Below are 25,110 nucleotides of genomic sequence, written 5' to 3' on the forward strand. Positions count from 1 at the left end.
CTGAAGTCAGGAAAGGAAAGGACAAACGATGAGAATTAGAGAAATGTCAGGAAGAGTGGATCAGTGTTAAACGAGATTTTATTCATTACTGGATACATTTATAAAGCCTTATGCACTGTAGATATTTAGGAGAAATAACTTTTATAACATTTTGAGGAAAAAAATAAAGCATTTCTCTAGAAAGACGTGACTACGTTTTCTTTCAGATTTTACATCAGGTAAGAACACTTGGATGACAGTGACTGTATACAGGTCGTGACTATGTTAAAGATCAGATCTTGTTTTCCCACAGGCTGGGAACTTACCATTACACACATGGAATTTTTTTATTTCTATGTTTAATCCAGGAGATATGATTTAATCTTTGACAGGAGCCATTAAAATTTTGAGTCAGTTTTATCCAAGGGAAACAAGCAAAATACTTGGGGTGTGACTCATGCAGCAAGAACTGGCAGGCAGGCTCCTGTTGTGAAACACATGGGGGTTGCCATGGAAACCGTCTGGTCTGGCACTGTGTGCACCAGAGCTGGCTCTCACCCTCCTGGAAGTGAGCACCGTGTTTTCTGGGAGTTGAGTCAAGAGCACTGCCCTGTCTCTGCAGGAATAACTAGTTCTTCAGGCAGATGGCAGCTCCTAGGATGCATCTTGGAAATGGAGTGAAACCTCAGGTTTTGGAAAGTTACCACTCACCTGCTTCAAATCCTGTAACAAGGGGAAAGAAGTTCAAACTGCAGGGCGGACACTTCGCGGCCGCCCACTTCTTCAGGCGCTCGTGGGCTTTATCTCACTCCATAGAGAGGCACTGTCCCCGTGTCACAGATGAGGAAGCTGAGGCTCAGGTCACTGCCATGCCTAGCGTCACACAGCTCGTCAGCGGCAGATGCGGGATGCCTTTTGTGCCGGGTCCCGCCGGCTCCCTCCCACCTCTGAGAACGATCTGAAGACCGGCAAAGGTGGGAGCCGCGTAAGTCCACACAAACCAGAGCAGGTTTCTAAGTGCTAGAGATACTGAGGTGCCTTCTCAAAAATTGAAACCAATTTTAACCACTGAAAGCAATTTAGAACCTAAGTTCCAAAAATTCATAGGGTTCTTAATAAATTCTATGGCTGAATTCTTTCAGACAGAAATTTCAGACAGAAAGCAAAAAAAAAGGGATAATGGCGAGTTCCTGTATCAAAAGATATTTCGAAATTTATTTTGAACTTTTATCAAAAATACAAAGATAATACAAGTTTCGTCATGATTTCCCAAAGGCCTGATATATTTCTTAACATGATTTTGGTCTTTAAGAACACTTGAAATTGGCAGTAATTTAAAATCTGTGCCAGAAAAATATTACACAAACCAAATATCAAGGATTTTGTATTTAGCCATCATCTCGTCACTGTGCTTTCCAAAAGCATCTTTAAGAGTTGAGAGATCGAAGAAACTGTTCATTTAACAAGCAACAGTGAACAACACTATTTCAGTCCTTAAACCCAGATAACTCATCGCTGGGGCTGGCTGTTTTGAACATGAAAAATCTCAGTTTGTACCACAAATGCCCCAGGACAACGAGAGAGGTTATTAGCTCTTGAGTTTCCGAAGTTCTAAGCCCTATTCAGCTGCCAAATACTTATTCCACTAAAGCAGCCACTCCCAGCAAAACACAACAGTTTCCAAATAGTTAAAAGGTAAAGGACACACAAGTCTTTTAAGACATCAGTGTTACAACATACTTGATCTTTCAAAGGGTGTTGAGAGTAGTTGGGAAACTTAAACTCTGTGAATTAAATAAGCATGGGTAGATACGATTTAGGAATAAAGCTGTGGATACTGAACACATAAATCACCCAGAAGCAGCCACTTGAGACCCAGATGCTAATGTCAAAAGCACACCTGTGATGAACAGAGCCAGGCCAGAGAGCTTTCCAATCTGCAGCCTCTGACGCCTGATTTTGGTTGGTGGGTGGGGTGTCACCACGAAGGAGCCCACTTAGGATAACTGAGTAAAAACTCAAAATCATCTTCAAGAAAATCTGGGTTTTGATGCCAGAGGATGGAAGGAAATGCCTTTCTCTCCCGGATAGAGACGAGCATCTCCTCCCAGAGGGAAAACGAGCCTTTTGCTAACACTGGTTTCAAAGCACCTGAAGCTTTGAAAAGCTTCTCAGGGACCCAGAACACCGACAGGTAACTTTCTCAACCAGGTAAGTAACAGCCCCACTGAACTTTCTGTGCTCTGAACTACCTTCAACTGACAGATGAAAGGGTTTTTTTCTGTAACAGTCTGAGACGTAAATCATTCCAGAGGTGTTTGTTTTCTACATCTGACTTGAAACTGCCCCCTCTTAGGGCAGGTCGGGGAGCTATGTGCAGAGAAACGAAGTGGCAAGAAACAACCAGGCCTGTGGGGGTCCTACACGCCACAAAGATTCTGCCAAATGGTAATGTGCGTGCAAAGCCCAACAAACGTCCACCTTCCTCGTCACCACACCCCCCGGTTCTCTTAAGTACCGAATCAAGCTCCATGCGCAGAGTGGGTTTGTGGCGCCCCTGCTGCCTTGTCCTGGGAGGCGGGCACGGCGGTGGCTGTGGTGGAGCCTGACACCGTCCCCAGGGCTGAGTGTCACCACCGCGGCAGACATCAGCTAAGTGAAACACGCAAGTGGCCGCACGGCCCCAAGAGAAGGAAAGGAAACAAGCAGGAGGGCGCGTGTCACGCTGCCAGACAGGAGCCGCCTCCTGCCACCAACGCTGCCCGCTGGCAAGAAGGGGTGCGAAGTGCTAAGTGATGGACGCCAACCCGACACCCATGCACACTGCCAAGGCTGCCACCTGAGTGGGGCGCGTGCGGAATCCAAGACCGACGTGGGTTTGGGGGAGGGGATGACCTGGGTCCCGAGGCACAGGCAGTGTCCAGTGGGTGCCGGAGCCCCGGCTCACTCCAGCTTTTTGGCCGGTACCCGTGTCCGAGCAATGATGATGGGCACCAGGGCCAGGCAGCTGATGACAAGCGCCCACAGGGGCCGGTGGAAAAGCCAGCCAGCGGCCACGGTCAGCAAGGTCAGCGAGGTGGCCACGCATAAGGCAAAGGCCTTCAGGCCAATGTTGACCAGGTCTCGGAAGATGGGGAACCAGTCCACTGTGGGGAAGAGAGAGGTAGTGAGGCTTCCCAGGCCCCCGCGCTCTGCTGTTCTCCCCGCCCCGCCAGCCACTGTCTCTGGACCAGGTGGGGAGGAAGAGGAAGTGGTGGCGGGGCATGTGGCCTGAGGGAGCTGGGAGGTCACACGAGGAGGAGCCCTGCTCCTGACTGCAGCCCGTCCCAGCCCCAGGGAGGGCGCGTGGTCGTGCTCTGAGACCTTGTGCGCTGAGGGCAGAACGGAGACTCTCCGGGGATGGTGGCAAGCACCTGGCTGCTGCCCCTCACAAAGCAGGCTGGGCCAAACCCCCTGGGGGGCTTATTTGGGCCCCTCAGCCCTTCCTGGAGGGACCTATTCGGTCACCCAAGCCGTTACCAGTTACCTGTGCACCCAGCTCCATGGAGGGGCTGAGGGGACTCAACAGGCCCCAGCCGCCCACCTCGAGGACCCTGCAGTCTACCGCCCAACGTGATACAGTCTCGGATCCGTCACCCCTTGTGGAATTAGCCGTCCTTGGCCTCCTGGCCTCTGCAGGCAGGCGTTCCATAGCCATCATCCACTGGGGGGATCTGCACTCAGTTCCCATGGGCCAGGGGCCTGGTGCCGCTGGGTCTGCACGGCCGGCCTGGGTGTCTGCCACGACGGCAGGGCCCCCACAAGCACACGTCACATTTGAGCACTGACCATGGGACCATGTGTTGCACCACACCATGCCCACCCTGTAAGGCCGGTACTGATCTTTTTTTTTTTTTAAATTAATTTTTAGCTGCGTTGGGCCTTCATTGCTGCGCACAGGCTTTCTCTAGTTGCGGCAAGCGGGGGCTACTCTTCGTTGCAGTGCGCGGGCTTCGCGGGCTTCTCACTGTGGTGGCTGCTCTTGTTGCAGAGCACAGGCTCTAGGCACACAGGCTTCAACAGCTGTGGCACGCGGGCTCAGCAGCTGTGGCACATGGGCTCTAGAGCGCAGGCTCAGTAGTTGTGGCGCACGGGCTTAGTTGCTCCGCAGCATAGGCCGGTACTGCTCTCAACCTCAGTTCACCCACAAGATCACTGAGGCCTGGGAGTTAAACTTACAGCTAGAAGGTGGCATAACCAGGATTTAAACTTAAGACTGTCTGAGTGGGACTTCTCTGGTGGCGCAGTGGTTAAGAATCCGCCTGCCAATGCAGGGGACAAGGGTTCGAGCCCTGGTCCGGGAAGATCCCACATGCCGTGGAGCAACTAAGCCCATGCGCCACAACTACTGAGCCTGCGCTCTAGAGTCCGTGAGCCACAACTACTGAGCTCGCGTGCCACAACTACTGAAGCCTGTGCACCTAGAGCCTGTGCTCTGCAACAAGAGAAAACACCGCAATGAGAAGCCCATGCATTGCACTGAAGAGTAGCCCCCGCTTGCAGCAACTAGAGAAAGCCTGTGCACAGCAACGAAGACCCAATGCAGCCAAAAATAAATTAAAAAAAAAGACTGTCTGAGTGCAGAGCCTCAGGTCTTAGTCTCTGTGCTAAGCCCAGAGAGGACAGCGAGTCCGTACTGTTGGCTGCGTGGCCTCCGGGGCCCGGAGCAGCGTCCTCCGCACAGCAGGCACTCGGAAAGTGCTCATCACAGGAGTGGAGGTGTGAACGGGCGCCCTGCGCTGCAGATTCCTGAGTCCCTCCCCTGCACTGTCCCTCTGTGCTCTCATGTCTGTTCTGACTCTGGAGGATCAGCCTTCCAGTGTGGAGAGAACCAGTCGGAGAGTCAAAGGAGGGCCCTATGAGACAAACTTGATGGTGGAACTGGGCTCTGAGAGGAAAACAGCCTGTCCAAGGTCACAGCCACGATGGACTTAGCGATTGTGACCAAGACGCGGTTGCCTTTCTGAGTACAGTTCAGCTGTCCAAGGGAAGCAGCCTTCCTTTCCCTTCACCTCAGTTTTCCCAGCTATAAAATGATCTGACAGTCTGCGTGTACTGCAGCCAGACTCTCCCCAGCTGGAGAGGGTAAGCAGGGGACGGGTTTCCGGGCCCAGAGACGGTGGACAGAACCATCTCACTGGACAGGGCGTCCCCCGAGAAGCCCCATCCTCCCGGAGAGCGGCCAAGGCCCAGCACTCAGTCACCCCAGGCACTTGGTCCTCCTGAGCCAGGCTGGGCTGCTTGGGCAGCTCTGGGGCTCAAGCGGGCCAACCCCGGGCCCTGGGCAGCCCGGCACGCTCTCCCTTGCGCTCCAGACTTGCCAGCGGCTGTGCCAAGTCTAGCCCAGGATTTGGGGTCGGGGTGAAGCATAACAATTCCTGAGTGTTTCCTATTTGCCAAACATTTCACAGAACTCTGCAAATTAGGTGTGAGGAAACCGAAGCCAGGCCAGGAAAGGAATCCAGAGCTCTGTTCAGGCCTGGCATGGGCCGGCCAGCCTCCTCAGCACGGCTATTTGGTTGTGCGATGAAGGGGTGAAGGGGTGAAGGGCTGAGGGGATGGGCGGGTGGACGGAGCGGGGAAACCCGCAGCCTCGGGGGTCAGCATCCGCCCGGTCTTACGCTGGAAGCATCCTGACCCACATCCTGCTTCCCCTGCTCTCTCGTCCCAAAGCCTTGGGGGCACAGGATGGGCTGAGTGCCCCCCAGCAGGCTGGAAGGGAGAGCGGCGGCGGGAGAAGCCAAGGAGGCCCTGTCTCTCCCCACCTACCCAGAGTGTAGAGGATCCGCGTCATGAGGTTGAGGCCCACAAACATGGCTACCCAGCCGGCCGCCCGCAGGCCCCACGTCTTCATGGAGTTGCTCTTCTGTTCCCGACGAAACACCTCCTGGAGGACAAGCGGGGAGGGGCCGCCACGTCTCAGCTCCGGGGGTCACCAGCCTACCCAGTCGGCAGGGCCAGAGCCGAGGGGCCCGGGCTGACCCAGGAGCCACTGCATTTCTGGACAGATCAGAAGGAGGAAAGGGCACTACCCAGGCCTACGTGCCTCGCCCACCTGGCAGCACAGAGCAGGCAGGCTTGGGCCCTCAGATCACAGCCCGCCTCCTCCAAGAGCCACCAGCCCACCGTCTCACCGAATAAACCTGACCCTCCTGCCGCAGCAGCGCCTTCCAGGGGTCATCTGTCCTCACGCGGCGTCAAGCCACGAGCCCCAGCACTCCTCTCTGGGGGGCAGCTCTGAGACCGGGGCCCCACCTGCGGGAGGCTGGAGCCCCGGGACAGAGGCCTGGGCTGGGCCTCCTAATTCTAGAAACTCCCTGGGGCCCTGAAAGCTGCCTGAGAAAGGGTGACTCACAGTCACCAGGCTGGGAGGGGCCAGCCCTGCCTTGAGGTTGGTAACTGGCTATTGGGCCGCAGCCTGACCACACCCTCGTCCCAAGCTCAAGAAGAAGGCACAGCCCAGCGCCTCCTGGACTGGGGGCCGAAGGGAGAGGACGACCTCTGAAGGCCCAATAAGCGGGTCAAAAGGTCACAGCTAAGCCCTGCCGCCTGCCCACTACCTTAACCTTCCAAACCCTTATGGGTTGAGAGGGCAGGTTTAGGACAGCTCTCCACGGACATGCTGTGCTCATCAACAACATACAAGCGCATTTTCTGCTACAGAGAAGGATCTCGTGCCTGGACAGGAGAGGCTAACTTCTAAGGCAGGCACTGAACTAATGGCACGTCTTTGCACCCCTTCTCCTCGGGGCTTGGGTGAGGCGTGACCCCGTTTTACGGATGGGGTGGGTGCCCTGGTCTCTCTGGAGGCACCCGCCCTCACTCGCCTGGTCCTGGGGCCACGTAGCTCAACCCCTTCACCCCAGCTCACACAGCCTTCACGGGCCTCTGCCCGCCCCTCCCTGGGTAGGGCCACCCGGCGTCCTGGCCCCGACAAGGAGGGCCCTGGCCTGCTAGCGCGACTGGCTGGCCCCTTCTCTTCACCTGGGACTCAGCAAAAACATCCCCTGCTGCCCACTGCCACAGGAGGTTGCTGTCTCCATGTCTGTGAGCTCAGCGTCTGCCCCTCACACCAGGCTGCAGGGGCCCTGCCCACTGCTCCCCACTTCGGGGACGTGGGCTGCACACACAGGGAGACCTAACCCCTTCTACAGCTTTCTCTGGCCTCGGGGCCTGGGTCTGCCTCCGTGGTGGCAATCTGTGACATGCCACTGGAGGGCAGAGCACAGGTGCACAGTGGCCACTCACCTCTGCTGAGATGTCCCCGTGGTGCAGAAGCAGCAAGGTGTCCCCGGACTTGGTGGAGTACGGGACCAGCTGGTCGCCCCGCTGCCGGGCAATCACGGTGACCTGGTCAGAGAATTCAGGCTTAGAGCTGCGGGGCAACCACCCGCGGGCCCAGCTCCCCTCCTCACCATGTGCCAACGAGGCAGCTAGCGCGAACACCCACGCCACCCCGAGCCTCCGCCTCCACGTCGGCCCAGAGGACGGTGGCTCCCGTTTTGCTGCTCCGTCTGAAGCTCCAGGGAGGACCCCGGGCAGAAGCGCGTTTCAGGGCTGAGCAGGGGCTGGGGCCGGGGTGACGGGGTCAGGAACGTGGGACCGAGTCTCTACAGAGCAGAAGCCGGGGTTGGGGGCAGAGGGACTGCACGTGATTGAAAGAACCTCATCGGGCCCAGCTGCGAGACCCCCAGCACCGCGCCCTCAGCCTGGGGCCCATGGACGTGCACAGGGCACGTGTGCACACGGTGGGGGGGGGGGAGCGCCCATAGCCTTTGCTTGGGCCCCAGCATCTGCGCCCAGGAAGGCCCCCCTGAGTCGGCCCGGGGAGCTGATTACCACGTGAGCTGGGCCCAGGTTGGGGTCATCGCCGCTCAGCCCTGCGTAGGAAAATGAGACGCGCAGGTCTCCGACCTGGGGTGGAAGAGAAGCAAGTGAGGGAGGCGGGAGCTGTCAGCTGGGCCCACGGCGTGCCCCACTCCCATGACCTCTGCCCTTTCCCAGGTGGCCCCATCACCCGGAAAGTCTCTCCCCTCCAATTTCCCTGGCCGAGTGTAGCTGTGATTCACCGGAACCGGACCAGAGTCTGAAGCTGCGCTCTGAGTCCCACGCGCTGTCGGGGGTGGGACTCTGGGGCCCTGACCTCTGCCATCTGAGCGCCCAAGCCCGCTGGGTACCTCGGGGTACTTGGGGTTTTCACTGTGGTAGAAATAGTCCCCCCGGCGAATGATGTCCACGTGTGGGTCCTCCAGCTTGGACAGACTCAGTGGCTTAAAGTTGTCCACTTTGTCGATGAGGCCTGAGAGAGGCGGGCAGTTAGAAACAGTGCTGAGTCCACTGCAGCTCCTGGCTGCAGACCCTCGGCCTGACGGCCTTTCCAAGCACCCTCACAAGCCCAGCCATGCAGCCACCTCCTGGCTCGCCCCCTGGGCGTCCACACACGCCGTCTCCCACCCGGAGTCCCCCTCCGACTCCGTTCTTCCGCAATGCCAGCCCCCTTCAGTCTTCAGCTCCTCCAGGAAGCCTTCCCTGTCCCCTCTTCCCCTCAGCTCCGCAAGGGCCTTAGCCTGGCAGCCACTCCACCGTGGGTCTGGTCATCTGTGTCCAGGCCTGGCTTCCCTGCTGCAGCAACAGCACGAGGCTGGGGCTGGCTGGCATGGCTGGCACCAGCTGAGCGCCAGAGCAGACAGCAGACAAGCCAGGCCCCGGCTCACACAGTCTCTCCCCCGTCCCCCTGGCTATCTGCCACCTAAGTGTCTTCTCTCCCTCCTTCCTGGGTCAGGCCCAGGGACTGAGACCCAGGGACAGAGCCCCAGGAGTTTCTGCGGCCAGTGGTGCCACCCTGTCCCTTGCAAGCCTCTCTTTAGAGTCCCTTCGGGGCCTGTGATGAACCGGACGACCCCGGGCACAGGGCTGGGTGCCAGTGGGGCTCAGAAGTGGAGTCCTGGGGCCTCCTCTGCGCTGCCGGCTCCAGGGCTGCCAAGCAAGGGCTCTCAGCTCTGCCTCGTCAGCCCGATAAGAACGCAGCACCTAGCAGCTGCTCCCTGGTATGGGTTTCAGGAGGGCTTCTACATGGTTCCCCACCTCCTGGGGACACACCTGCCCTCTGGCCTCGGCCCAGAGTACAATGCTGGAAAAGCTCCGGCTGACCCCATGCCCAGGACAGCAGGGGACCCCTTTAAGCATCTGAGGGCTGAGTGCTAGGGCCCCGGCTCCTGGGAAGCGGCCAGGTGAAAGTGCAGGGACCCGGGTCGATGCTGGCTCACCTAAAGGGGCCTGAGACTCACCCGCCGAGAGGAAAAACCTGCCGATTTGGACGAAGGGGGCTGTTGCGGTGAATGACTCCACGGCCATCGCACTGTGGAAGAGGGGGAGCTTCTGGTGAAGGAGGGCGCTGGGCAGGCGCTGCTTGGGTCCCTGTGGGTTGTGCTGGGCAGTGTCCCAACCCAGAGGGCTCCTGCACGTCCAGCCCAGCCCCACAGTCTGGTCTTTCCCCCTCTGCCTCTGCCCGGGAGGAGCAGGCTCCTCCGGCCTCCTGTCCCCCAGAGCTTCCTACCCTCTTGCCTGGACCCCTACCAGCATGTCCCATCCTGTCCCCCAGCCTTCAGATGGCCCTTCCACGGACTTCACACCCTCCTGACCCTTCCCAGCCGAGTTAACACCCAAACCCTACTGTGCACATTCAAGGCCCTCCCTGGCCCAGCCCAGTGTCACGCCTGTCTCGCCACCCCCATCCTGCCCCTGAGCTAAGCTTCCTCTGCCGGAACCCCCGCAGGGCCGGGTCAAACGCTGCTGCCTCCTGAAAGCCCCTTCTGACTGTCCTCCCACCCACGCCAACCGCTGGTGACCCCTCCAGGCACTCAGTCCAGCCTTACACCCGTGACCTGTTTGAGGGGAGGTCGCCTGGGGCCAGGGGTGTCAGGTCTCACCTCTGTTCCTGGTGCCCAGCACAGGACCTGGCCTCGGAAACCTGTCCCACATTTTCATCAGCTCATGAGACAGAAGCAACTCAATCCCATTACTCAGATGAGGAGGCTGAGGCTGGGCACCTGCTAGTGGCCGACAAGGCTACGCTCAGGCCTGGGGACCTAGCTCTCACCTGGGGTTTTTGTGGCCAATCTCTCGGTCAAAGTTTCTGCTGTTGACAATTTCCGATCTCCATTCAGTGTCTGTTTCAGGCAGAGGGAAAAATGCAGAAACCATGGTAAACCTCAGGTTTGAGGCCCACTGGCCGCACGTCCTCTTATCCAAGCCTGTGACCACTCGGGAGCCAAAGGGGCGGCTACTGGAGCCTCGCTGGATGGATGGGAGAGCAGGGCTCTGAGGACCAGCACCCAAGGAGCCTGATGCTTGGTGAGGACAGAGCCCACAGGTGTGCAGGGAGGTGCTCTGTCCGCCCGCAGGCCCGGGGCCCGGTACTCACTGTAGGAGTACCTCCTCTCTGTCTTCACCTGCCCGTCCTCGGTGTATTCCCTGCAGGGAAAGCACAGGCAGCACCACAGTCAGCCCATCACTCCCGAGGCATCCCCATCTCTAAGCATCTCCGGCTGGAAGCAACCTCGGGGCTCCCAGGTCAGACTCCCCAGATGGAGCAGGCTTGGTCCACACCAGCCCAGAAACAGGGTGCTCCCTGGCAAACAGGCAGCTCCAGGCCTCAAAGGCGCTCACTAGAGAAAAGAGCTTTCTCATCCTGAGCTGAAACCGGCCTCCCCTAGCTTGTGTCCCAGCCCTGCCCTGTGGGCTCAGCGATCTGCCTGCACCCTCTGCTCTGCGACAGCCCTGTGGAGGCCCCTGAGGCTGCCCTGCCCCAAACTGAGCCACCTGGGCTCCCCGAGTCCCCTCTCCACCCTCACTCTTAGTATGTGTGGTCGATGAGAGCCTGCCTGGGGCTCCTGTTAGATCCGATAGCACATGACCCAGGACGCCCCCGCCCCCGCCCCCCATGGAAGAGAAGATGGGACACAACTTGGCACAGGTCCGTCTGAGCCTAAGCTGGGGCAGCCCTAGACAACTTCCCCGGAAGGGAGCTAACCAAGCCCGCTTTCTCCTCCTAGCCCCTCTGCAGGAGATTCCTGCCCCCTCCAAACAAGACCATCAGCCAGTAATTGGGGGATAACTCGACGTTTCTCTGATGGGAAGATTTTATATTTTAAATTTCCGAAGTGTCAAAGTGAGCGCCACCTGCACGTCACCCTAATCCCCACGCCTCCTTCAGCCCCAGCCAACTCTTCACCCGCCGGCCCCTCACCTGGACTCCTCGGTTTCCACCCATTGGTACATCTCCACGTGCCGCCGCAGCTTCACAGCCGGGAGGTAGACCCCGTAGTTTGGATCAGACAAGAGCTTCAGATAGAATCAAACAAGAAAAATAAAGGACAAGAATGCCCAGCTCGGGGGAAGCCGGGCTGGAGGAGGAACAGGTCCAGAGGGCAGAACAGCACAGAGAACTCCGCGGCTGCTCGCATGGGGAGACGAGGGAAGCTGCCCGTCCCGAGTGCTGAACCTGCAAGACTGTGACACGAGCCGCGTGCACAGCTCAGGCTGCTCGGCCCAAGTGCGCGGTACCCACGCAGCGTGTCGGGTGTTCAGACGGAAGACCTGGCACCAGACACGCAAATCCATCATCACTGTTAAAGCGCCTCTTTGTGAGGCTCTTGCTTCGGGCCAGAGACTGTGCCGGGAGGGTAGCTACTGAATCCCACCCAATCTTCAGAACCGGGCCCTGGTCTGTTACAATTATTCTCCCCATTTGACAGAGGAAGACACTGAGACTCAGGAAAGATGGGTCCACACGGCTGCTGAGAGATACAGCGGGAGTCACACCAAGTGTCCCCGTCTCCAAGGCCCACGCTTTCAAATCCTCCATCAGACAATATCCTGCGATGTGTCCCGGCCTCCGCGGGTCAGCAACCACCGCCAAGCCTACCTTAGACGTCCGCAGGGCCCCAGGGATGTGCACCAGCCTCCCCTCATTCTCTGGAGCCACACTGTGGATGCTGTCGGGGGTCACCACCAGCGAGAGTCCCTCAGCCAGCAAGGTCGCCGTCTTCACTGTGTGGCCCTGTGCACAGCGGGGAGTGAGGATTTCAACCACTGGACACAGCTGTGCCCTCTGCCTTGGGCAAGAGGAACCCAGGACGTGCGCTCTCCCAGGAAGGCCACCCGGCACCCATCTCAGCACCGCCCGTGCCAGGAAGAGCTGCTGCTGCTTCTGCCCTGCACCCCTCCCCCATTTTCCTCTGCCTTCTCCGCCCCTTCCCTCCTGCTTCACTTGGGGCGATCGCACACCTGTTCAAATCATGTGACCCAGGCCTCGGCAATCACATCCTGTGTCCACTGGCCACAGGCAGCGGTTCAGAGAGAGGACTGAGGCCACTGAGGGATCTCCCTGCGACTTTTGCTAAACTGATTTAGAAAGAGATGGTTCCTCTTTTCCCGGGGGTTGCTAAGCTGCTTGGATGTGACCCTGGAGTTACGGGGCCACCTTTGCCACCACAAAGGAAGAGCCTGCCAAAGAAACATCCACAACAGAGAAAAATGGGCAAGAGATGGAGAAATGGAGATTCCTAGTGACCCAGCATGAACGCCTGGATGCAACCGTGCCTGAAACTGACGCTACCCAGGATTGCAGGTGTGCGAACAGATCCATTCCCCCTCCTGCTTACATCAGCCGTGAGGTGGGTCACAAAAGAAAGAACTCTGATTAATTCAGCTCCTGCCCCCATAAAATCTAGACCCTTATTACCATATCCAGCCTCCGAATTCACAGCCTTTGCTCCCTGATACTGCAGGGACCCTCAATCTGCACAGAGGGACTCCGAACATCGTACCTCATTGGTAAAAATTAAGTAGAAGGAGAGCAGGAAGGTCATGAGCCCCACAAACATTCCACCCGAGGTCTCACTCAGCCGCTCCAGGAAGCCTGGCTGGGACTTGGTTGTAATTCTGACATGTTCTTTCCTGTTACTCGTACTGGAATACTGAAAAAAGACATAAAAAAAAAAAAAGAAAGAAAATTGGTTTTCAAAAAATAAATTGAATTTTGCTATTTATTTATACTTTTTTTTTTTTGGCTGCGTTGGGTCTTCGTTACTGTGTGCGGGCTTTCTCTAGTTGTGGCAAGTGGGGGCTACTCTTTGTTGTGGTGCGCAGGCTTCTCATTGCAGTGGCTTCTCTTGTTGCGGAGCATGGGCTCTAGGCGCGCGGGCTTCAGTAGTTGTGGCTCGTGGTCTCAGTAGTTGTGGCTTGCGGGCTGTAGAGCACAGGCTCACTAGTTGTGGCGCACCGGCTTAGTTGCTCCACGGCATGTGGGATCTTCCTGGACCAGGGCTCGAACCCGTGTCCCCTACATTGGCAGCTAGATTCTTAACCACTGGGCCACCAGGAAGTCCTATTTATACTGTTTTTATTGAGTTTTAATTCTGTATGTTAAAAATGCACAGACCAGGCTTCCCTGGTGGCGCAGAGGTTGAGAGTCCGCCTGCCGATGCAGGGGACACGGGTTCGTGCCCCAGTCCGGGAAGATCCCACATGCCGCGGAGCAGCTGGGCCCGTGAGCCATGGCAGCGGAGCCTGTGCGTCCGGAGCCTGCGCTCCGCAACGGGAGAGGCCACGGCAGTGAGAGGCCCGCGTACCGCAAAAAAAAAAAAAAAAAAAAAAAATGCACATTCCAAGTGTTTGGTTTTGACAAGTGCATACCCCATGTGTCAAGACACAGAACATGTCTCTCACCCAGAAGGCTCCTTGTGCCCCTTTCCTGACACTACTCCCTCTCCCCACCGCCCAGAGGTAACAACGATTTGAATCCGTATCACTACGGATTAGTTTTGCATCTTCTAGAACCTGGTATGAATGGAATCACCACACAGCATCAACTCCTTCTGTCCAGATTCTTTAACTCAGCGTAACGCTTTTGAGGGTCATCTATGTCACGGTATCAGTAATTTGTTTCTTTTTATGGCCAAGTAGAATTCTACCCACGAGCATATCACTTCTGTGGATTCACTCACCAGTAGATGGATACCCTGGTTGTTTCCAGTTCCTAGCTATTATGAACAATGCTTCTGTGAACACTCATGTACAAGTTGGTGAAATAACGTTTATATTTTAAGGCAGGACACGAAAATTTAAACATAAAATTCTGTGTCCACTTGGGCCTCTTCTCTCCCTCCCTAACATGCAGTCTGCATCTGCATTACACTCACCAGACTTCTCAAAGACAGGAGCGCCTGCTCGACCATAAAGCCCATTTTTTTTCCCTTTCTTCTGATGCTAGCAATGTAACTTCTTAAAACAACAGCGTTCTTTCCCAGCCCTGCAGGGGGTCATGATGACTTGCTGCTCGCTTTGTACACGTACCACTTGGACGATGTATCCTTGGTGAACTTTATGTAGATCAGTATGTCATTTTCATTTACGATCCTTTGTCCCAAAAATGTACATGACTATGCCTTCGACCTCTAGCAGGCGAAACAGTTCTCAGAGCTTCTGAGAGTCTGGGTCTCAGAACTCCTGGGGCATAATCCTGTTTGGCTCAAATAAAATGCCCTTTTTTCTTTGTCACTTGATTGTTAGTTGAATTTTCGTGGACATTTGCTTGGCGTAGGTGGCGGGATATCAGAGACAGACAGCAGAGGACACCTGGAGTCCACCCCAAACGGGTGCTTGGTACCAGCATAGGCCCTTGGAGCCCCACTCCTCCGTATTCCTCAGGCACTTTGGTGGGTTCTCCTGGTACCTGGACAGCACTGCTTTAAATGACATCCTGAGTTTTACTTGAGCTGTTTTTCTTGGGACTTGGAGTCCTAAGGGGGTACTGGAACATATCCTAGGCAGGGACCTCGGAGGAGCTTTGGAGTGAACGGGGTTCACTGGTCTCTTTTAAAAACTGACTTAAATTGGAAAGATTATGTATATACGGTCTGAACAAACTGCTAGTGAAATGAGAGACTGAGCATGTTCAGCTCCGAAGTAAAGGGACACTTGCTCCTTCCAGCCACCAGCCGTTCTCAGGCGACTGAGAACCTGGGGGAAGTGTCTGAGGATCAAGTCTCTTAGCACGCATCGGTCGCCCAGGGAGTCCCACCACAACCACTGAGTTAAGTTCTGCTCGCCAGGTTCGCATCATAAAGGCTGATCACCCTGCGCTCTGAGCATCCACGGTGGTTTCAGACTGTCGGAGGGAGAAGCCAAGACGCGTGAGAGTCAAGCTGACCCAAGGGGAAGCCCTTAGGGAGACAGACACACATTCGATCCATCACACCGCCCTCAGAAAGTTGTTCGGATCCTATCTGAATTGGGCTGCCAAATTAATAATGGGAAACCGTGCTCAAAGGCCAAACAGCCCCCTGATGGGCAGCCACTCTGGCTGGCTTCATGAAGAAACCGATGCTTTTGCAAACACTTATCTTAACTCTTAAATGGCCAGGATGGAGCTCTTCTAACATTCCAACACTGTAGAGAAAGCTGGCTTGATAAAACATCTTTTCAAAACTCTGACCCTGAGAGAACAAAAGTATTCCTAGGAGAAAGCCTGAAGTTACAACTCTTCTCATGTCCCTGAAATGTAAACACAGCCCACATCGCCTGAGTCTACAACCTTGGCTTAATAGACTCTAAAACTGGGGAAAAAAACGGGGGGCGTGGGGGTGGGGGGCGCACAGTGTGTGCAAAGAGGAGGCCGTTGTGAAACTCAAGCAGGAAAACCAGGAGACTTCTGTCCGTGTCTGGCTGGATATGTGCATGTCTGCATGTATGTACGATCCGTCTCTAACTCCAAATGGTATTCTCAACATTAATTGGTAAAAGAGGTTCACTTAATTGACTTAAAAGTAAATGCATACAAATCAAATATTTCTAAATGTAATTACACTAGCCCGAATTTTTAAAGGATCACATAATCTAGGCTTAATCTTTAATGAATGAAAATGAGTCAGAATTGATGGTTTAATTAATAGACATGTCTTTAGAGTCAAACGTTAAGTGTAATACTTTAACTGTACCTAGGTTTACTGAAAGTTAATAAGCTCATGTTATCTCTGTTATAAAATTTGTCAACAAGAAAATTAACTTGGTATGATAATATTTTCATAAGTAATAAATAAGTTTTGGGGTGAACTCTTTAAGAATAATTTTGTTTTATGGTATGTCTGCCTAAAAACAGTTTCTCCAGATTTTTGGTGACTTGAAACTTCAGCGTTCTGCTAAATTAAGTCAAATGATGGAATTCACTGAATGTCTAGATCATTTTCTTAATAAGAAATACTGAAACATTAATTGCTAAAGAAGTCTATGTTTACCTACTTTGATCTCTTATTACAGAGAGATTAAACATGTTTGAGACTATTAGTAAATATATTCTGTGCTTTGTTGGAAGACAACTATAAAGTGGCATACATTTCTAAAAACTAATTTTGAAAAGGGAACCCTGAGAAAAGAGTTCTATGCATGGCCAGGACTTACTAAGATCAGACTGAATTTAATTAAATGAATGAAATTTAATATTAAAGGTGAAATGGTGAAAACTAGAGTTTGTTTTTTTCTGTTAAGAAGACAAAGTTCTCTTGAAATATTGATCTGCTTTTGATAACAGACTGTAAAGTTTCTTTAACTCTTAAGTAATCTTCTGTAACTTTCTGTATTTGCTTTTGAAATCTTTTACTAGCACTTTGGTTAAGTGAATAAATATTGTTTCACAGTGACTTATGATTCTACTTAGCCAAACATTTAAAACCTCTTGATATCGTTCACAAACTTCCTCAAATCAAATTCTAAATGTTCTTTTGGCCTCCAGCTACCTTTGGGAAGCTTCAGAAGGCCCCTAAACAGCTCAAAGAGAAATATTTAAACTAATTAGGCTCATTTGGTATGTTAAATTACATGGGAAACATTGTCAAATGAGTAATGATAAATCTTGTTAGGTTATATTATATGGCTAAATATATTACTATAAACATTCTAGAAATTATATGAAGTTCCTAAAATTTGAAATGTCCTGGTATGTTGTCAGTCATGATTTACAGTATCTTAAAATGTTGTATGCCACAGAAATACCCAAATTTCCTTGATAACTACACTGTAATCAGGTCTTTAACCATGCTTTTAAGTCTTTTGTCATTTATACACAGTTATGCCTATACAATAACTGATGCTTTTACAAAAATGTTTGTAGATGACTTGCTGTTATGCTCCCAAATTAAATTAGACTCGGTAGCAAAAGGACCTCCTCCTTGTACGAGGGCTATTTCAGCCACGGCTCTCACATAAAGCCACTGAAGAAATAGTAATGGGGTCTCCTTTAACTATTTATGTCCCACACTCGGGTGAGTTTCTTCTAAACTCTCACCACCCTCAGCACTATTCTATAAGCCAGCTAGCTTCCTATGAAGTATCGTTGCTTTATGCTACCTTGGTTCCATGTAATAACCTTAACCCTGCAACTCTGCTTCCAGCACCACCGGAAGAAAACAACCATGACTGCGTTTTGTTAACCAATTATCTTCTTGCTTCCAGGAAGCCCATATCAGTAATGCTGATCTAATTTAATTTATAGATGGTCCTACTTAAGGGATGAGCACGGCATTAGGACATTACCGAGCTGGATATGCAGTAACGCCCACAGTAGACATAATGAAAACTTTTACTTACCAGGAACAAAGTCAGCACAAGCTGAATTAACTGCCTTAACTCTAGCTAAAGACCAGTTAATACATATTTATACTGACAGTCACCATGCCTCTGGAGTGACACATGACTTTGGAATGTTATGGAAACAATGAGGTTTTTAAGCTCTTCAGGACAACCTAATAAAAAAACGGAAAACAGGTTGCAGAGTTGTTGTTATACGACTGCCAATACGGTTAGCAATTATTGAAACCGTAATTTTCAATAATTTTCAGTTTTCACCTACGCCAGGCATTCCAAATCTGACAGTATGTAAACTAGAGGAAATCAGCTCGGTGACGCTCCCGCCCATGAGGCAGCTTTAAACACTCATCCTATCCAGCCTCCAGAACGGCCACTGCTCTCAGTTAACTCTGCTAACCCAGTAAAAGATTTCCTTCTACAGGCTCAAGAAATTGCCACTAAAGAAGAGAAACAAATATGGCCACAAAAAAGGGAATTCTGATCCCACCACAGATATATGGTTTAGACCTGATTGAAAAAAAACCACCTAGTGTCTGGAGCACAACTGCCATCACTCCAGCACGCACCCCCTTTAACTCACTGTGCGCCTGAGAAAACGGTTTCTGGGGAAAACAGTATTCTTGGAAACTTGCCTCCACGGTGGTTCGAGGGAAACATTACATTATTGTCAGGGTCTCACTGAGGCACTTAGAAAACAATCAGTAACTAACTCTTTTTACAGCGAGCTCCCAGAAAACCCTACAGATCATGGATTATAACCTAGTGATTTTGTTTATTGGAAAGGACATCAAATAAATGATTCTTTGCAGCCACAAGGGTAAGAACCTTATCTGTTATTGTTAACTAATCCATGCTCAGCCAAACCGAAAGACATTAATTCATGGATTCACGTCTCTCATTTTAAAAAGGCCCCTCCACCTAAATGGACTTCGACCCGTTTCTAACACCCTGTTTCAACTAAGACAAGTACCACCAAGCTAGGATGAGGGGACAACAGCAGCAGACAACTGCCCCAGGAGTCCAGACCAGGCCTGCAAGACCCATCCTACCCGTTCAATTGTACTATTTACCAAATGTCTGTCAAAACTGACAGCTACTGTTTTACTTCTAGCTATGCTTTTGCCCCAGGGTTTAAGATGGAAGGAAAATTCCTTAGTACAGCTGTTGCAAAGTATAGCTACCGGAGGCAAATTTAACCGATCGCTGGATCTGTCATCCAACTCTTCAGACAATACAAGGCCGACGCAGGCCCTCATAACTCCTGTCATTGACTTTTCAGATGTTCCCAATGTTACCACTTACTTAGATCAACCTCCCTCTGGCCTAACCTTTCAGGTTCAAATTTTCTAAAGTGCTAATGTGTCCATGCCTTGTCTGACACTACACTACCCTCAGTCCTTAGGGACCAGACACAACTTACGCTAGTACCCACACCCCAGCCCCGCCCCGCCCCGAGCTCCATCTCTTACTTAACTTACAAATGTCTTGAAGAGAAAAACACAAGGAACTTGTGCCCACAACTCCCCCATGTCAAATACCATACAGACAGCTTTTGGAAAGCCTGCAAGAACGACCATGGTTTAATACCGTGTTAGCAAAACTTCCAATCGATGCGGCTATCCATGAGAGCTCTCTGGGAGGGAACACTTGCATCCCTAGGTTTTATCTTCTTATATGGTATTGGAACTGACACACCTACCCAAGGATGGGCACATAAATGTCTTAACAGCTGGCAGGTAAAAGGCTTTTTGTTTGTTGGGCATTATGTTACCCCACTGTCTATACAATGAGGCAGATGAACCTCCTTTCTCTCTCCATGACAGTCAAGAGATCCATGTTAGCAGGATATCAAGATATCTGGTGGCAAAGTCTTTTGGGAATCTTGAGTCCTAGGGCAGGAATATATGTAAACAGAGATATGCTCAGAAATCTATCAGGCACCGTTGGTCAAACAGCCAAAGAGACTGCAAGCAGCACTGCAGCCCAACAGACATCCCTAAGTTCCTTAGCTCATGTAGTATTAGCTAACAGTGCTGCCTTAGAAAACGTATAATCTATAAACTGTTTCCCCATCAGCATACACCTCTATGTTTGTTTACTCTATAGGATTAATTTACTCAATTCTGAAGTTTCTACGATGGGAAAGTGATGTTGCAAAATCGAATAGCTCTTGATTTTCAACACCACCTTGCAAGGAGAAGCTTGTGCTATAACCCAGACTAAATGCTGCGTTTCCATATAGGATGAGTCCTCTAATACAACTCATTTAACAGCTCACATACCAAGTACAATTTCCGTACTGAAGGATCCCCTTCCTAGTCCAGGTGAAATCTCAGGGAAATGGCTCAACTCTGTGGATTCATGGCTTAAAGCTCTGCTTGTGACTTTGTTATTGTCGTTGGCTTTATTGATTTCATTTACAGAGTAATAATCTCTTGTGCCTCTTGTATATTCAAAACTCCAGGGACTTCCCTGGTGGCGCAGTGGTTGAGAATCCGCCTGCCAATGCAGGGGACACAGGTTCAATCCCTGGTCTGGGAAGATCCCACATGCCAAGGAGCAACTAAGCCCATGCGCCACAACTGCTGAGCCTGCGTGCTGCAGCTACTGAAGCCCGCACGCCTAGAGCCCTGCTCCGCAATGAGAAGCCACCACAATGTGAAGCCCGCCCACCGCAACCAAGAGTAGCCCCCACTCGCCGCAACTAGAGAAAGCCCGCGCGCAGCAACGAAGACCCAACACAGCCAAAAAAAAAAAAAAAAAAACTCCAACTAAAATAACGATGTCTAACGATTTGACACTATTGATCATACCTGTAGTTCTATATAAGATAATAGGTATGCACAACGCATATGCAGCGTAAAACTGGCATAAGTCCTATTGGACAACTGACCATCAGTCCTTGCCAAGCAGTTTACTAGCCTAACCCCCTAAAAGGAAAGAAAGAATCAGGCTATTAAGATCTGTCATCAAGGGAGAGGATGCAGGGCAGGTAAGCAATCACCAACCCCATCGAGGGATCAAATATTTGATCACCTAATGTATTCTACCAAAAGAGGGAAAAAGATGAAATGAAATTTATATTTTAAGGCAAGACATGAAAATTTAAGCCTAAAATTCTCTCTGTGTGCATTTGGGCCTCTTCTCTCCCTCCCTAACGTGCAGTCTGCATCTGCATTACACTGACCAGACCTTCTCAAAGACAGAAGCACCTGCTCGACTGTAAAGATTATTTTTTTCCCTTTCTTCTGATGCAAGCAATGCAACTTCTCAAAAGAATAGCGTTCTTTCCCAGCTCTGCAGGCAGTCATGGTGATTTACTGCTCCTTTGTACGTGCCTACTGGACAATGTGTCTTTGATGAACTTCATAGAAAATATCAGTATGTCATTTTGATGTTTGATCCTTTGATTTGAAAATGCACACGACTGTGCCTTTGACTTCTTTTTTTTTTAAATATGTAAGATACATTTATATAATGATAAGTGCAACGAAGAACATACTACAGGATAATGGGATAAAATGGCGGGGGTGGAAAGTGGAGTGGACTGGGGATGGCTCTTGAGACTTCAGCCAGTATACACAGCCTTGGGAGGAGGTTGACTTGTTTTTTTTTTTTTTTGGCTGCGATGGGTCTTCATTGCGACGTGCGGGCTTTCTCTAGTTGCGGCGAGCGGGGGCTACTCTTCGTTGCAGTGCATGGGCTTCTCATTGCGGTGTGTGCCTTTGACTTCTAACATGTGGAACAGTTCTCAAGAGCTTCTGAGAGTCTATCTCCCGGGTTATAATCCTGTTTGGCTCAAACAGAATTAACTTTTTTTCCTCTTAACTTGACTGTTAATTGAATTTTTGTCAGAATCTTCAGGAAAACATGTGTTTTCATTTCCCCTGGGCATTAGGTACATACCTAGGAGTGGAACTGATGGATCATAGGGAAGATGCATGTTTTTTAAGAAATTAGCAAATTGTTTTACAAACAGGTTATTAGAGATATATTTCTAATTCAGTTCAACGAATAGTGGCTGAGTTTCCGTAGGGCAGTGCCAGGCCTCACAGGGGTAAGAATGTAGGGGTGAGAGGCTTTAGGGCCATTGAGTCAGGGTGACAAACAGTGCCAGGCCTTGCTGAGTGCCGGGTGAGAGGCGCAGATCCAGTGTTAAAGGAGTGACCGCTTCCAGCTGGGAGGGTCAAAGCAGGCCCCCTGAAGGAGGGGGCATTTTGAGTGGGCTCTCAGAGGCGGACCCTGGGGTGAGGGCATCCCTAGCAGGGGGAACAGCGGCCTCTCTGCTCTGGCTGGGTTGTGGAGGGCATGGGGAGGAGAGGAGGGCAGCTAGGCGGCTCTAGGTGGGTCATGGTAGGCTGCAAACTCCAGAGTCAGTGGGTCAGGATTGTCCAGCCAGTAACAAAGCACAGTTCAGCGTGTCCGCTGCTGACCCAGAGCGTCATCATCCGAAGCAGGACTCTGGAGCCAGAAGGCTGGGTTTGAATGCAGGCTCTGCTACACAGCAGCTATGAGACCTTGGGCAAGCGATTTAACCCCGCTGTGCCCGGCACTTCCTCATGGGTAAAATGGGGCTAATAATCCAGTACATAGGGTTGTGGTAAGAACCAGAGGACATAATTATTGGATGCTCAGTGCCCAGGGCACAGGGAGCCCCATGCCGGTGCTGGCTGGTGGGAATGCAGTCAGCTTTCTCTATCACTGATACCAAGGCTGGGCCGGGCTGAGCTGACAAAAGCCACAAAGATGTAAGCGGTTCCCGGATGAGCATGCAGGGTAAGCTAGCCCATCCTGGCACTGGGGAGTCAGAGGAGAATCAAGGCAGTCTCTGCTTAAACGAAGCTAGTGCCATGTTCTCTGACTGTCGCTGAATGCCACCAGCCCAGGCCTGCCAGGGCCCAGATGTCCATTGCGTTCAGAAATGGTCTTGACTTTCCAGGCCATTTGGAAACATTAGTGGAGCAATTTGCTGCAGGCAGGTAGGTGACCATCAACCATCATCATGATGACAATGGCAAACACTCCAGTCTATCAGGCCAGACACGGACAAGCCCAAGGAAGGGGGCGCTATCACGACCCCATTTCGCAGGCAGGAACACAGAGGCTCAGCAGTTATACCACCAGTCCAGATCACACAGCCTCTAAGAGATGAACTTAGGATTCAAATATGGGCAGCCTGGAGGCCACTCTCCTACCACTCTGCTCTGAACTGCGTTCCTCACTCCTTGGGAGCTCGCTGCAGGCAGGCAGGCAAGACAGGAAAAGAAGCCAGTCCCGCTACAGCCAGTGCAGTCCCCAAGTCGATGGCTGGAAGGCCTGGCTTCCTCCTGGGCCGCCCCTCAGCACACAGCTAGGAGCCAACATCAACATAAGGGGCTCAAAGATGGCCTTAGGAGAAGAAGGTGCCCCTCAGGCTGGCGAGCGTGCAGAGTGGCTTGACACACCCAGCCCACATTCTGGACCAAATGCCCAGTAAACATGGATGTTCGTGGAGATTTCCTCCCTGCCCACTCCCCTACTCCAAGCTTCGAATCAATGAGCAGTGAGTGGTAGGAACAAGGGTCGACATACAGGCCCTGAAAATCACTTGCTGTGTAACACTGAGTAAGCTGCTCTACCTCTCTGATCCTGTTTACTCATTTATAAAGTGGAGATGGTAACAGTAACTCCATCACTGGACAGATTTTACAGTGATTAATAATCCTGTGGCCTCCTTGCTCCGCCCCATCATCTTCAGATCTTTCTTCCTCACGGGGCCTCGTGGCCCCTGTAGATGTGCACCCCACTGCTGGGTGAATCAACAAAGGTTTGGCAGCAGAGGGAACCCTAATTCATCTACATTCTTTGGCAAAGGTCAGGACCCAATGTATCCAAGGTCTCTGCCCACCAAAACTGAAGACAAACTCTTTTCTTTTTTACGTATTAAGTACCTACTATGCCCCAGACACTATGCTAAACACAGTCTCCCTTAAACTTCACAGTAACTGCTCCCATGAGGAAACAAAAATCCCAAGAGATTAAGGCCACACAGCTACTGAGGAAAAATCTGCATTTTCCCCCAGGTCAGCCTGACTCCAAAACCTGCCCCACACCTTCCCACGACCTGCCAAACTGGCTGTGAGACCCTGGGCAAGTGCCTTCCCCTGCCGGGGAAGTTCCTCATCTGTAAGATATGGTGGTGGCGGTATGGGGGCAGGCCCGTGTCCTGCCAGCTTGGGTCTCTCCCGGCAGCGGACCCTGCGTCTCACGGACCACCTCTAGGTGCGCCATTTAAGGTTTCTCGGACTCCCAGACAACTCTAATCCAGGCTGTGGGAGACACAGCCCTGGCTTCTCAGGGGGTGTGGGAGGCAGAGAGGGCGCTTGGGGACAGAGGAGGGGCCTGAAAAGAGCAGGTAACAGACCAGGGGAGAGTGGCTGGACACTCCACCACAGCAGGAGGGAGGGAGTGCCTGGGCTGGCAGGGCTGTGAGCTGGCTCCACACACACTTTCAGAGAGAAGGCGAGTGTGAATCACCAGCTCCTCCCATGCCCTGCACCCTGGCGGGAGGTGCCCCTCTGTTTGTTGAACGAATGTTGGGCTTAAATAGAAAGATTCCTGAAATACGGCTGGCTGCAGGAAAAAGCAGCCAGCAGCCGTTCCAGGGGCACCACCTTCGGCCAGGGCGTCTGCAACCAAATCCATGCTAGGAGGCAGACGGCCCGGCCGTAGGGAAATGCCCCCTTCTCCCCGTCGTCCTAACTCCTCCGCTCCCAAACCAGCCCACGCCCCTTTGCAGCAGCATCAGCCGGGGTTTACATACCCCCCTGGGGCGGTGAGCTCACCGCCCGCCCGGACAGTGCGTCGCGGATCGGCTTCGCCACCGCCCCAGTGGACTGGCCTTCTCTGCGGCCCAGTCCAGCCCTCAAGGTCCTTACATGGGAGAAATCCGAGAACCCAGGCGAGAACTGGGAACGAAAGGAGAAGCTGCGGGGAGCCGAAGCCACACGTCCCGAGGCCCGGTCCTCGCCACCGCGCGCCCCAAGGAGTCCGGCCGAGCTAGGAGAAACGGACAGACGGCTCGGCTGCCAGAAGGCCCGGATACGGGAGAGGAAGGGGTTCACCGGGCAGGGGGCCGCGGCCCGCCCGCGGGGAGAGGGGACCGGGACACGGGGAGGCCTGGGTGTGGCCGGCGAACCAGAAGACACTCACGTTCGCGGCCATGCCGCGGCTGGGTCGCCGCCCGCCTCGCTCGGCTCAGCTGCGAGAGGTGCTTACGGCCGCAGCGCGGAGTCCCGCGGCCTCTCGCCTACCGGAGAGCGGCAACCAACCAACCGAATCCCAGAGCCCGGGACGCGCCACAGTTACCGCCCCGCGGGCACGAGCTTTTCGGCTCTCGCTCGCCGCGCCGCGCCGCCTCCTGGGAAATGTAGTCCAGGGTCGGGTGCACGCTCCAAAAGTAGCAAC

General features: G+C 52.7%; 1 protein-coding gene across 1 annotated transcript; it reads right to left on the minus strand.

The window, feature by feature from the left end:
- Positions 1-60: 60 nt before the first annotated feature.
- TMEM43 (transmembrane protein 43) lies at positions 61-25,036 on the minus strand. Its single transcript, XM_082664166.1, has 12 exons — positions 24,856-25,036; positions 12,849-12,998; positions 11,945-12,079; positions 11,267-11,361; positions 10,442-10,491; positions 10,118-10,187; positions 9,306-9,376; positions 8,196-8,317; positions 7,858-7,932; positions 7,267-7,368; positions 5,788-5,905; positions 61-3,125 (listed from the first exon to the last, which is right to left on the minus strand). The coding sequence occupies exons 1-12, from the start codon at positions 24,865-24,867 to the stop codon at positions 2,923-2,925; spliced, it is 1,203 nt and encodes a 400-aa protein (XP_082520292.1). The 5' UTR covers positions 24,868-25,036; the 3' UTR covers positions 61-2,922.
- Between the last annotated feature and the right edge of the window lie 74 nt (positions 25,037-25,110).

Source organism: Grampus griseus (genome assembly GCF_964374135.1).
Source record: "Grampus griseus genome assembly, chromosome: 10".
Classification (NCBI taxonomy): Eukaryota; Metazoa; Chordata; class Mammalia; order Artiodactyla; family Delphinidae; genus Grampus; species Grampus griseus.